Below are 13,176 nucleotides of genomic sequence, written 5' to 3'. Positions count from 1 at the left end.
TTTTTCGTACAACTAATCGTTTTTGAGTAAAACGTGCGGTAAATTTGCAATGTCTGTAGTTCGTAAAAAACGTACTCTTTTCCACACCACCGCGGAGGTAGAGTACTGGGCGCGTTTTTTTTTTTATGTGGTGTCCCCGGTAGGCCTAATCCACATTAAAATGTGCTAGAAAACAATTTTTTTTATTATTCGGTTTCTTCCTCTATATCTGTTTCCTTTGAAGCTTCCTCATCTTCCTCAGTAATTTCCTCAATATGTTCTTCATCTATTGTTTCTTCTGTTTCTTGTATTAAGAAAGTCATTGGATCTATATCGTCATAACATCCATATTGCTTTCTGTTACTTCAGTCGCGACGTTTAAACAAGATTGTCCACGGCAGTGCCCGCATACCGCAGAACAGCGAAGACCTATTTTTCTACAGCTACAGCTCACGCTACAGCAACGTAAAAATATTTAAATATTTTTTTATATATATTTTGATTGTCCGTGGACAATCTTGTTTAAACATCGCAACTGAAGTAACAGAAAGCAATATGGATGTTTACGACGATATAGATCCAATGACTTTCTTAATACAAGAAACAGAAGAAACAATAGATGAAGAACATATTGAGGAAATTACTGAGGAAGATAAGGAAGCTTCAAAGGAAACAGATGTAGAGGAAGAGACCGAATAATAAAAAACTTTTTTCTAGCATATTTCAATGTGGATTGGGCCTACCGGGGACACCACATACAAAAACACAACTTTTCAAAATCAAAAGAAGGCTGTTCACTTATACGTAATCTAGTACGCGGTGGACTTGCACTTGAAGAAACGTACTAGGACCGTCATCTTCACGCTCCTGTTTTGAAACGAAGGCGGCAATGCTACTCTTCCGAACATAGTTTCTACGGCAATCAATATGAACTTCAATGGAAGTAGCATCACGTAAATATTCTATTTTTCCATCGTTCCTTTCTTTACTCGCGTCTCGCAAAGTTTGCATCCCACGCTCAACCACAACAGTTTGACCATCCGATAAAGGATTAGAACAAATGAAACACATTCCTTCCATTTTGGCCATTTCTCGAGATTTCACAGAAATATTGTAATGAAAATATTTATAACACGTCCGATGCGATTACCATAAGAACTTCTTAAAGACTGGTTGTACCATCTAAAAACATACTTAGAGCGACACGAACACACATAAAACGCAGGTAGAGAACGCCTTTCTCTGTGTGTGCCGGACAGCTGCTCGTCAAGGTCGCATGAGGGTTCGAATACAATAAATAGTGTATAATACTTAGCTTTCAGTTTGTCTGTAGATACTTATAAAATCTTTTTCGACAGCAGAATATTTGTAATATAACTTTTCTGCACCTCATATTCACATAATACTGCAATGATGTGCACATTTTCTCTTTCAGATTTACTTCACTCTATATCTTCGAAACGCTTGATTCCACGAAAAAAAAGTATAATAACCTTTTTTGTAGAGAATTTTATGAGCTACAATTTTGATAATAACTATTTTTCTCGAAAAATTGATAGTTTTCGAGATAATGGCAAAAAACTAAAATTTACTCCCTTTCACCCCCTATAAAAAAAAACCCATGGGTCAAATTAAGGGTACTTTTCAGGATTTCATTACAACATCGAAATAAAGGTCTACATAAAAATTCAGCCTGTTTGTAATTTTTATGAAGTCAAAGTCTAATTTTACTGGGCTAACAGAAGAGTTTTTTTTTAGAATTAATGGAGTTGGACAAAATGGAAATCGACAGTCCAAGACCTGGTCCCGTCGCTACCACTGCTGTCGCCGCAGCACCAGTGGCCGCTGCCGTCGTCGATGCTCCAGGAGCCGCTGCTCGAGTCGCCGCTCACGTCCCCGATCGTGACGACAATAGAGAAGGTAATGTTTCACTTATTTTCTTAATTCATTGTTTTGAATTTCATTTTCTTTTATTTTAATTTATTAAACAATTATTATTAAAAACTTATATACTTTGTCTAGTGTATATTACTTACAACTTATGTTTATTTTTTGTATATTTCATAACACTTACGTGTTTTTTTCTTTGCACGAATATTCATATATCTTAATTTAATTACAGATTATAGAATTAGAGGGGCAAGAATGAAAAGACAACAGGAGCGATTTTTGCGATTTTTATATCAGCTCTCATTTGCTCACTACAATTGGGGAAGACGACAAGGAAGGGGAAGGGGAAAGGGAAGAGAAAATCTATAAATATTAAAATAATGCACAGTTAATTAATATCTGTTACAGCGCACATTAATATCTGTTTATGATAATATTGTGTACTAGTTCTTTAGTTCTTCTAAAATTAAAATATAAATTGTTTTAATTTAAAATATGCCTTCAAAACATTTTTTGTACGTATAAGGCGAGAGTGAGGAGAGAGAAAGAGAGAGAGAGAGAGAGAGGGTGAAAGGGAGAGAGGTGGAAAGGGAAGAGGGGGAGAGAGGGAGAGAGAGAGAGAGCTAAAGAGAGATGGTAAATGTGTATCCTTTCTTCTCTTTTTTCTCTCTTTCGCCCTTCATTTCGCATTATCTCTCTCCCTCTCTCACTCCTTCCCTGTCTTACTTTCTCTTTTTGGCTCTCCACCTCGCATTCTTTCTCCCTCTCTCGCCCTAATGCGATAAAGAGGGAGAATGCGAGAGGAAGAGAGAGAAAGAGAAAGAGAGAGAGCTAAAGAGAGATGATAATGTGTATCCTTTCTTCTCTTTTTTCTCTCTTTCGCATTCTCTCTCTCTCTCTCCCTCCCTCTCCCTCTCCCTCGCCCTCCCTCTCTCTCGTTTTATGCGTGCAAAAATTGTTTTGAAGGCATATTTTAAATTATAACAATTTATATTTTAACTTTAGAAGAAGTTTGAAACTATTATACAATATTAACAAACATTGACAATATAACCAAAAGCATTACAATATAAACATGACTAACGTTGGAGTTGAAGTTCAAACAAACTCTGTTAAAGATGAACAAAACAAAAAACCACTTACTTCCAAAAAGTGACCATCAAAAATCTAAATTACATAAAACAGGAACAATAACGGCACTACCAACACGCAACAGGCCTCTTATACGGATCAATACATAATGACGATTCCAAGGGCTTGGAAGTGTTTTCACATGTGTTTCAAAATATTATTGTAGATACTCGGTAGGTTGTTTGTATCTTTCTGAGAATTAATAGCATCTCTATTCTGTTTAATGAAAATCATCTCAGCAATTTCTCTTTTTTTAACATTATCTTCTCTATGCAAGATTTTAACATTTGGCCAATCAAACTCGTGATTGCTATTCAATCTATATCTGCTAACAACCGACTGAATATCTACTTTCTTCTTTATGTCCAAAAAATGTTCCTTTATACGTGTTTGTAAATTTCTCTTTGTCTGTCCTATGTAACAACAATCACAGTCTACACACTCAATCTTATATATAACACAGTTTCTGTTTTCATTCCTAAGTTTATCTTTACCACGCGAAATAACACAATCTACTTTCTTCAGTATAGTAAAAACAACATTGTAGCCATTGTTACGTCCAGAGCTCCGTGAGCTCAAAGAAGGGCGTAACCAGCCGCCTCTCGAGGTTCATTAGCACACAGCCGCAGAATCTCGTGTTCGAGCTGACCGATACACTTCGATGTTTGGGTCAACAACCAAGGTCGCTCTACCCTAATAGTCGAAACGATCAACTCGACGGTCCTTTTTAGGTAAGGGAAATGAATCCCTATTACCAAGGATAGGACCTGTACGATCGGTCTAGGAAAGTGAGTGAAACGAGAGTAAGTAAAGAATGAGTTCCCTTTTTTCTTCTTAAAAAATTAACATGATATATTTAATCCAGATACATTGGTAAGTTAATTGAAATTAAGAAAAATACAATTGACAATGAGAATTTTGTTTTGGCTTACAAATCAACATTATAATTCGCAAGTTTTCCAATATATTTACATGAAATAGATAAATAAGGAATTTGAAAATTTGGAAACGGATCTCAAAACGACATAATAATTCTAAATTAAAACTATAATTTTGGTTAATTTGAAAGGTATTGATACAAATTCATCAATCGTTATAATTTTAAATTAATTCTAAATTAAACTATAATTTTGGTTAATTTGAAAGGTACTGATACATATTCATAAATCGTTATAATCTTAAATTAAATTATCTACACATAAATTTCTGAATTAAAATTAAATAAAAATTCACGAATGTAGGATGCTGGGATTAATACGGGATGGACGCGGTTGTTGGTGATAAAGGGAACGAAAGTGTTAGGGCCAGCGTTGCTGACTGCGTCCCTGAGGGCAGGTACATTAATGGATTCGGATCCGCAGATTACGGTGTGAGGCGGAAGGAGAAAAGAGTAGGTGGGGAAAAAATCAAGGAAATATTCGAATAATATGTGGAACGCGTTCTGGGAAAATTCCCTTAACGCGGGAATGGTAGGGATAGGAAGTCCGGAAAACTCGGCGTTTTCAGGGACTGGAGGTGGAGGGGGAAGGAATGATTCCGGACTTACTTCTGGAGTTGGGGAAGGGATGGCCGAGTTTAGATACTGCTCGAGCTCCTCTGAGGGGATGGGCGAGTACCAACGCGGAGACAGTTCAGGGAGTAAAAGAGGAGAGTAGCAGGGAGAAGAGGGTGAATTCGCATTTGTCGAAGTAGGAGACGGAATGTTTACTGAAAGGGGTGATAGCCGCTCGGTAGAATCGCAAAGTGGGCTGTTGGGCTTGCCCGGTTGTTCGCTTGCTGCCGGTTCGGGGAAGGGCCTTTTGCTCGATCGACACTAACTCTGCCGGGAAACTACTCCGTCCGCGATTAATACTGGCCACTTAAAACGGGAAAAACGGAATAGACTTTGTTTGTTAATATGAAAAGAAGCCACGAAACGGTTGAAGGTGAGAAAATGAAATTATTATGCGAATTTTGGCTTACTTTCTTCCGTGCTGCTTTTCGGAGTGGAGTTCTTCGATGGCTGTGCGGTGAAGGAGCCAACCGGACCAGAAAGTCTTGACATGGAGAGATTCACTGTCTCTATTTTTTTAACTCGACGTCCCGATCACGGGAACGAAACAATAACATAAGCTGACTGATCAAAGACCAAGCGTGAAGAGTATCACTGACTCTACGCGACGTCCCGATCACGGGAACGAAACAATAACGTAATGTTGACTGATCAAAGACCAAAAGACGCTCTCTGGCCAAATTGTTCCCTTTATATAGGGCTAAAAGAGCTTAGGTGGGGGTTATTCTTTTCCGAGAAAAGAAGGAAATAAGAAAAATTCGTTTCTAATGAAGCAGCGATTGTTGCTTCTGAAATTACCGTGGTATCCGATGGATTTATGATTCTGTTTTCGAGAATTAAAGTGCGGCACTTGTGATGACCCCTCCTTCGACCCTACATTTAACAATCCACGTTTACATTTCCTTTAGTCTAAATTTATTTATATCGCGTTATCTGGTTTGCGGCTGCCCAGTATGGCAGAACTCAGTATTTAAATTCGGTGGATTACTTTATTGCCGTCAGCGGGTGACGATTTCCAAGTGCCGCTCCGCTTTTCCAGATCTGGAGCGGTCTTCCCTAAGTGATTTTAGCTATTAACTCCGGATATATTTAGCCTATCGCATACTTCGGCTGAGCGCAGGCGAAGATTGAAAAATTGTGAGCTTTATGGTTCGCATATCGTTTCTTGACATTTGCTAACAATAAGACCACTTGGCACTCCATTCGTCCGATCGTACTTTTCGTTGGTGGGGATTGGTTCTTAATTGTTACTTTTCTCTATTTCTAAATTTAATCTTTCCTGTGGAAGCGAGGAACCGTGGAGTCTCCTGGACGTAACATCATATTTTTTCAAATTCCTACTCATACCGGCACTTAAATTATCGATATATGGAATCTTAATGAACTTCTTATTCATATAATTGTCAGCCTCATTTAAACACGTGTCTCGGTACTGTATGGCCGATATTCATAGTCGAATCTTATATTTAAGACCGTCTTAAATTTATCTGAAGATGCTATATGGATCATTTCATTGGCTATGGAGTATCTGAAGATACACTTAAGACGGTCTTAAATATAAGATTCGACTACGAATACCGGCCTATCTCACGCATTCTCCTCTTAATATGCTTGTCGATAAATTCTATCGGATAAAAATTATTTTGCAAAATTACATTGACAATTGCAATATTAGACATATGGTAACGAGAGTCAGACAGCAATAAAGCTCTGTTAACTAACCCTTTAATAACACCTATTTTTTTATTTTTAGGATGATTCGAAAAATAGTTAATGTACCTACCTGAAAAACTAGGCTTTCTAAACCAATTTGTCATCAGTCTATCATTGTCCCTAATTACTGTAGTGTCCAAAAATTAATCTCATTATTAGTCTCAATTTCACATGTAAATTTAAGTCTATGGTAGCTATTAAATATATCCAAAACTTCCTGAATTTTGTCCTTCGGTAACATGGTCAAAATGTCGTCAACATATCTATAGAAAAACGGAAGTTCAAAATTAAACGAGTGTAAGCAATGTACTTCCAAATTTTCTAACACCATATTAGCTATGATAAGCGAAAGTGGAGAACCCATCGAGTTACCAAAGATCTGTTGATTTAATTTTTTTGCACCTGAGGAAGATCTCAAACGGAGGTCGAAATGTTGTGCTAACATACTTTGTTAACCAGTTTGGTCGAAAATAAACATTGATCTAATTGAAATTACTGACGTATTGAAGATTATTCTTAAAATTTATTTGTAACGCAAAAAAATTTTTAATTATGTTTTACGTTTGTCACAATTTTTATTCTTATATTAGTAACGTATTTTTAATCACAACAAAATTACCTTTTTTAAAAAGGTACAAAAAAAGCGCCCAGTATACGCGCCCGAAGTTTTTTCAAAAAAGAACTCTACGCGCCCGAAGTTCTTTCAAAAAAGAACTCTACGCGCCCGAAATTCTTTCAAAAAAGAACTACAAAACTAATGATATCAACACATTGCGCCAACTACAATGGGTATTTATGCAAACCAGAAAATCGATTGATATTTGCCCATCGTACCGATAACTTGACAGTGTTTGCGTGGGGCGGGTAATGCAAGTGGAAGGGCTTCGCCTTCGGCGAAGCACCTTCCACCTGCACCCCCAACAAAAACAATATAAACAAACTCCAGGGAGCCTACCCCGCCCGTGGTGGACCTCGATTGGCGTGGAATGTTCAAGGAACGGACCTCTTTGAACCTATGCGGAATCATTTACTGATCATTAAAAAGTTTTCGTTCATGCAGTTTTATTAACCAATCGTGCAGTGTCTAATAGTACGGTGTCCAATCGTTCCGCGTGCAAACGGGATACGCCTGTTGAGATTTCTGATTTCCAATGTGTGGTCAATCGGGATCGTGGCCAATGTCAACGTGGTCAATCGGGACCGTGGTCAATCGGGACTGTGGTCAATCGGGACCGTGGTCAATCGGGACCGTGGTCAATCGGGACCGTGGTCAATATCAACGTGGTCAATCGGGACCGTGGTCAATCGCAACGTGGTCAATATCAACGTGGTCAATCGGAACGTGGTCAATTTCAACGTGGTCAATCGGAACGTGGTCAATTTCAACGTGGCCAAACGGGACGCTCCCGTCGCGAGTTCTTCTCCGGCGGACCTTAAACGCGACGCAGACACAAAACACAATAACAGCACATGTAATACGCACCGAACAAGTATAAATCCACATTAAATTTCACCGCGACCTCATCCGTTCGCTGTCTCAAGTTAACGGAACGACCGATACTTAAATAAAAGAAATAAATCACGCGGCACGCGAAGAACAGAACGATCAGCCAACTATACACGATAATGATCCGAAATCCGCTGTCACCCACGTTCGCGGCCCTACCCACGCTCGCGTCCGCGATCGCGATCGCGCTCGTATCCGAATTCTCTGCGGCGGAAGAAACAAAGTTATCGGAGGGACTTAGCTGGAACGCCGCTTCCTCCGTCGCCGGTCCTCGACTTGTTTCCACGGCGGTGCGTCGCGAAACCTCGTCCCATTCCAGCGGCCGTGCCTCCATCACGTTCCCACAGCATCTGCCCGCGGATCCTCCTCGGAGAGTGCATCGTGATCGTCGCTCGTTGCTTCCTCAGATCCATTATCGTCGTCGTACATCGCTCGTCGATCCAATCCCGGACGAGCCCCCAAAATGTTATGTCCGGGCGGCGGATTTCGCTCGACACGCACGCTCGCACTCGCGCTCGCTTGCACTCACCCGCGGAGACACTCGCGCACCGAATAAAACAACACTCTTATGAAAGAACGATAGAGATTTATTATAATGAGAGCGGAATGCGATACACGTCCGTCGATGTCAATCTCACGTCCGAATCTGTCTCTTTCTTGTTTGTTTATTTCTCCTGGCGACGAGTCGCCAGGAGACTCGCGTCTTCTTCCAGCAGCCGATCCGACGACGCTCAGCTAATCGGTAACTGACCGGTTCTTCGTTATGTCGGGTGGCCAACCTGGACATAACAATATATTATTATCTCCTTAAATATCTGCTTAATATCAAAGGCCAGTATTCATAGTCCGTTCTTATTTCCAGACGATCTGAAATAATGTCTTAAGATGCTAATACGGCTGTGTGATTGGTTTCAAATATCTTATGATTGTACTTAAGATGGTCTTAATAAGAATCAAGAATGAATATCGGCCAAAATCGGCGTTTAAAAAGTAATAGATTTTGTAGTTTGCATAAATACCCATTGTAGTTGGCGCAATTTGTTGAAATCATTAGTTTTGTAGAGTTCTTTTTTGAAAGAATTTCAGGCGCGTAGAGTTCTTTTTTGAAAGAACTTTGGGCGCGTAGAGTTCTTTCTTGAAAGAACTTCGGGCGCGTATACTTGGCGCGTTTGTTGTACCTTTTTTGAAAAAGGTAATTTTGTTGTAATTTAACACATTTTGTAGTGTGAAGCATCTTTCTTTTTTATAATATATGAGGAGATGAATGCCATAAACAGATGTATGTAAAAATAGTGAAAGTATTTATAATTATTACATGATCAAATGTCAATCAGATTTTTATTAAAAGTCCTTAATTCATAATCACTTATATGTCTATATTATAAGCAATACGTTAAATATATTTATTTACTATTAAGGTTTTGTAAGAATAATATATAAATATCTTTAGCACCTCTAGGCCATTGTCTTTTTTTAATTTGTGCATCATTAGCTTCAATCCAATTACTAGACATTTCTTCTCTACATATACTCGTATAATGACTATCCTCAATATGTACATAAACCACTATGAAATATAGCATTTATAAACTTATACATTTGTCCAGCTATTAAAACTTTAGTTGTAGGAATAGTATGTATATTAAATTTACATATTGCTTTCACCATTTTATCATCTTGGGATGAAAATAATACTAAACGAATAATAACTATATCTTTCGTTACTGTTACTTTATTTTTAAACAAAATATCATATCCTGTACACTTCTCGCATGACCCATTATCTGATTGACACCAATATGAAAATGTAACATTTAATAAATCGTTAAGATTATAGCTTTTTTCCCCAAATTGGTAATAGGTATGGAAATAACTACATCCTTACAAGTAAACTCCTTTGTATAATCACAAAATTTACATCGACTAGTAGTATAATCACAAGATTTACATCGACTAGTAGAAGTTACTTGATGCTCTACTAGTTGTCTTATACAATCATATTTTGTGCACAGGATTGTAAGAAACTTGAATACATCACGTTTTACATTTATTGAAAACGGTTCTTCTAAATATTGCCGTACTGCATATGTATTCAAATTGCACATTCCATTTTCATAACGATGCAGCAACATTCTTAAAACATCTGATTTATTACAATTAAACAATTGTTTTCTAATGGAATTTAAATGCATTAGACATTGTAATGCTGCATTTGCATAACACGAGACATTGTCTGTATTTTGTAAACCATGTAAAACCCAAGCAACATTTTGCCGTAATTTTTTATTTTGATAATTCTCTTGAATTGAAGCACTTACTTTTGACAATGCCCATGGAACATCTTTCACTTTGCGATAACGTTCTTTTGCAACAGTAATTATTTCTGTTTCTGGTTTGTACTGATTTCTTGGTCGATTATATTCCCTAATAGCTTTTTCATCAGCTATTACTGACGAAGGATCATAGTTAATTAAATGCAACTCTTTTAGAGAGGTTACTCGTGATAATGCAGCATAAACTTGACCACAATTAAATATAGAGTTGCCTATGTCCATAATAGCACTTTGTAAGCTCAATCCTTGACTTTTATGAATGGTGATTCCATAACTCAGACACAATGGAAATTGTTTTCTAATAACAAACGCTCTATCCACCACTTCAAATTTAACGCTCACTCTTTCAATTAAATATTCTAATCCTGATGGTAAAAGAAGCTTTATTTTTTCTACATCATCGGTAGACGTATCTTGTACAACTGATATTACCTTAGCTATTGTACCATTCACAAGACCTAAAGTAGCATCAATATTACGCCTTATCATAACTTTTGCTCCAATCTTAATTGCAATTTCTTTTTAAAGTCCAGTTTTAGAATTATCATCATCATTATTCGATAATACTTTTGATACTTTCTTTCTCAGATATGATATACAGTCAATCGTGTCTTCGGCAATTAATAATATCTCTTTCGAAGCAATGCGATTTAACATTGCAGCATTAAGAACATCACACATATGACGAGTAAGCAATAAAGAGTAATTACTTCTGCTTCTTTTGTTGAACAATGTCCAACGAAAAATCATTAATAAAATTACATAATTCGTTTAATCCAAATTCAGAAGAATCATCTTTAAATGATATTTGTCTATTTTCAAGAATCTCGCAATCAGACTTTGTCAATAAACCAATACGAATTCTTGACAACAACTGTCGATAAGAGTCATCCCCTTGCTGACGCATATTGATCGTCAACTCACCATAATCTAATAATGTAGTCCACAAATTAACAGCAAATAAAGAACCGATACATTTATTAATTGTGTCATTTGGTAATCGTACAAAAATAGGCAGATCGCCAAATAAAAGAATGTGCTTTCGACCGAACCAACCGTCTTCACAATCATTGGTATTAAATATTTCAGACAATCGAAGATGTATATACATTAAAGTCAAATTAGATATCATTGACACTTCATCAATCACAAAAAGAACAACATCCTTGAGATCTGCTTGTAACACTTTTAACACATGATCAGACAGTTGCTTATACTTTGGAGTATGTGTTACGTCGCGCCGGGTCAGTGCCACGAGAGGGCGAGTCTGGCCGTAGACGGGACACGATCGCTATTACGGGTCGCGGAGTCGCGAAACTCTACCCGGGGATACCCGCGATCAAGGTTATTCGCGAGGAAGACGCGTCTACTGGTCGGTCGAGGGTGAGGCCCTACCCATGTAATCACCTTGAAAACGAATCACAGTTGGGTCAGGTAGTTCGTAAATGCTCTCACCGGTATCCCGTAGTTGTTCAATGAGTTCGAGATAGTTGTCCGAGCAATTGTCGCAAGTGTAAAACGGGGCGTATGTTGCGAGATTCGTGCGACACAATTCACACGTAGGGACGTGACGGTTAAATCCGACGTACAAGTCGTGTTTCGAAATACGCGTGGGATATTGTCCCTCAGGGTAAGGGATTTCGCTGAAATTATTGAGGCACCTTTCGCAAATCAGGATTCGACTGAAATCAAGCAAATACGCGGTGTATTTCATGCACGAGACAACTGCAGTTCGACGTTGATATTCGACAACTGGGTTCACGAGCTGGGTGGAACCGTTTTGTCGTATAATTCCACGGCACATTGCACGATGTTTTCCTATGGTCCCTTTCACTTATGGATTTCGACAAACAATTCTATTAACAATCCACTAAATTGATTGTGACGATAGGTAATTAACTCTAGCTTTCTCCTTTGAATTAGGTAAATAGTTCCATTAGTGACTAATTGTCATTCCTTTCTCATTGATTTCAGACACAGTTCCATTAAAATTTCATTAGGTTGATTATGACACAAGTAATTAGCTCTGCCTTTCACTTCCAGTTTAGATAAATGATTTCGTTAATAATCAATTGTAGTTCCCTTCACTTTTGACTTTGAACAAACAATTCCATTAACAAGTCATTAAGATGATTGCGACGATGGATCAATTATGATTCTTCTCACTTTATAATGATCGGTTAATAATATCTAATACTAAAGTGGAGTAAAAAGAATAACAAAAATAATATTTTGGTATTAAAACGACAAATATATATATAATTCTAGTAGGAATGAAATCATGCTGCGACAGTAATTTTACTTACTAGAATGTTCCTGATTGTTCTCGATCCAGCTCTGCACCTTGCTTTCTTGCGCCAGTCTATTGTAATGGTTTCGTCGAGGGTCGTCCTCGGGGATGTCTTGGCACAGCGGATATCGTACTTTGTGCGAGATCGGGGTTAACCTCGTCGACCACGTGTCCTCTTCTCCTTTGCTCTTATTTACGTTCCTAATTATACTCACTCGGTAGGTGCACGCGGAATTACTAATCACTCGCGGTTTTGCGGGTCGCGCTACAGCGGGATTATTATTATTATCGCAACGCGGCTGTATGCTTTCGGACGGTACACGTGTCTGAAATAGTTGTTCGTATTCAGGATCGATATAGCAAGGTTCGACACCGTAATATGATAAAATATCGGCGCTTGGTGTTTCGTAAAGAAACTTGGAAAGGTTTTGAAGCAAGCGTCGCGCACGGTGCTTCTTTTCTCCTCGTCTCGTTTTCGGCATCTAGTTCCAGTGATTCTCGATAATTACTTTAATCACTAGTGCTGTTGATAGGATTGAGGGTGTCAGAGGGTGAGCGAGACTGGCGTGCGTGGACCGCACTGGCAGTTCACTTATGTAAGGGATCACGTTCAACAATGTCCACGTGCGAGGACCGCACTGTCGAGATCGTAGAAAGTGTCGGAGAAGGAACGTCACTAGAGTTATCCACACTGTGCGTTGGTTCGACGGGAATGCACTAGTTACGATTACACTTAATGTTTAGTTTACGCGTAGGGATCGGTTGGTTGAAAGGTATGCGT

At 38.4% G+C, this 13,176-nt stretch overlaps 1 protein-coding gene across 1 annotated transcript; it reads right to left on the bottom strand.

The window, feature by feature from the left end:
* Positions 1–8,507: 8,507 nt before the first annotated feature.
* LOC113562142 (ATP-dependent DNA helicase PIF6-like) lies at positions 8,508–10,770 on the bottom strand. The gene is made up of 2 exons (XM_026970499.1): positions 9,994–10,770; positions 8,508–8,551 (listed from the first exon to the last, which is right to left on the bottom strand). The coding sequence occupies exons 1-2, from the start codon at positions 10,592–10,594 to the stop codon at positions 8,508–8,510; spliced, it is 645 nt and encodes a 214-aa protein (XP_026826300.1). The 5' UTR covers positions 10,595–10,770.
* Positions 10,771–13,176: the final 2,406 nt, after the last annotated feature.

The sequence above is a fragment of the Ooceraea biroi genome, chromosome 6 (assembly GCF_003672135.1).
Source record: "Ooceraea biroi isolate clonal line C1 chromosome 6, Obir_v5.4, whole genome shotgun sequence".
Lineage (NCBI taxonomy): Eukaryota > Metazoa > Arthropoda > Insecta > Hymenoptera > Formicidae > Ooceraea > Ooceraea biroi.
This window is presented reverse-complemented; position numbering and strand designations above follow the sequence as displayed.

Bases quoted from the DNA above. Each gene is read 5' to 3' on its own strand.
- LOC113562142 (XM_026970499.1), bottom strand. From the start codon at position 10,594: ATGATAAGGCGTAATATTGATGCTACTTTAGGTCTTGTGAATGGTACA. The intron at 8,552-9,993 runs GTTATGCAAATG...TGTTATGTCCAG, and splicing joins AAATACAGACAATGTCTCGT to GTTGGCCACCCGACATAACG.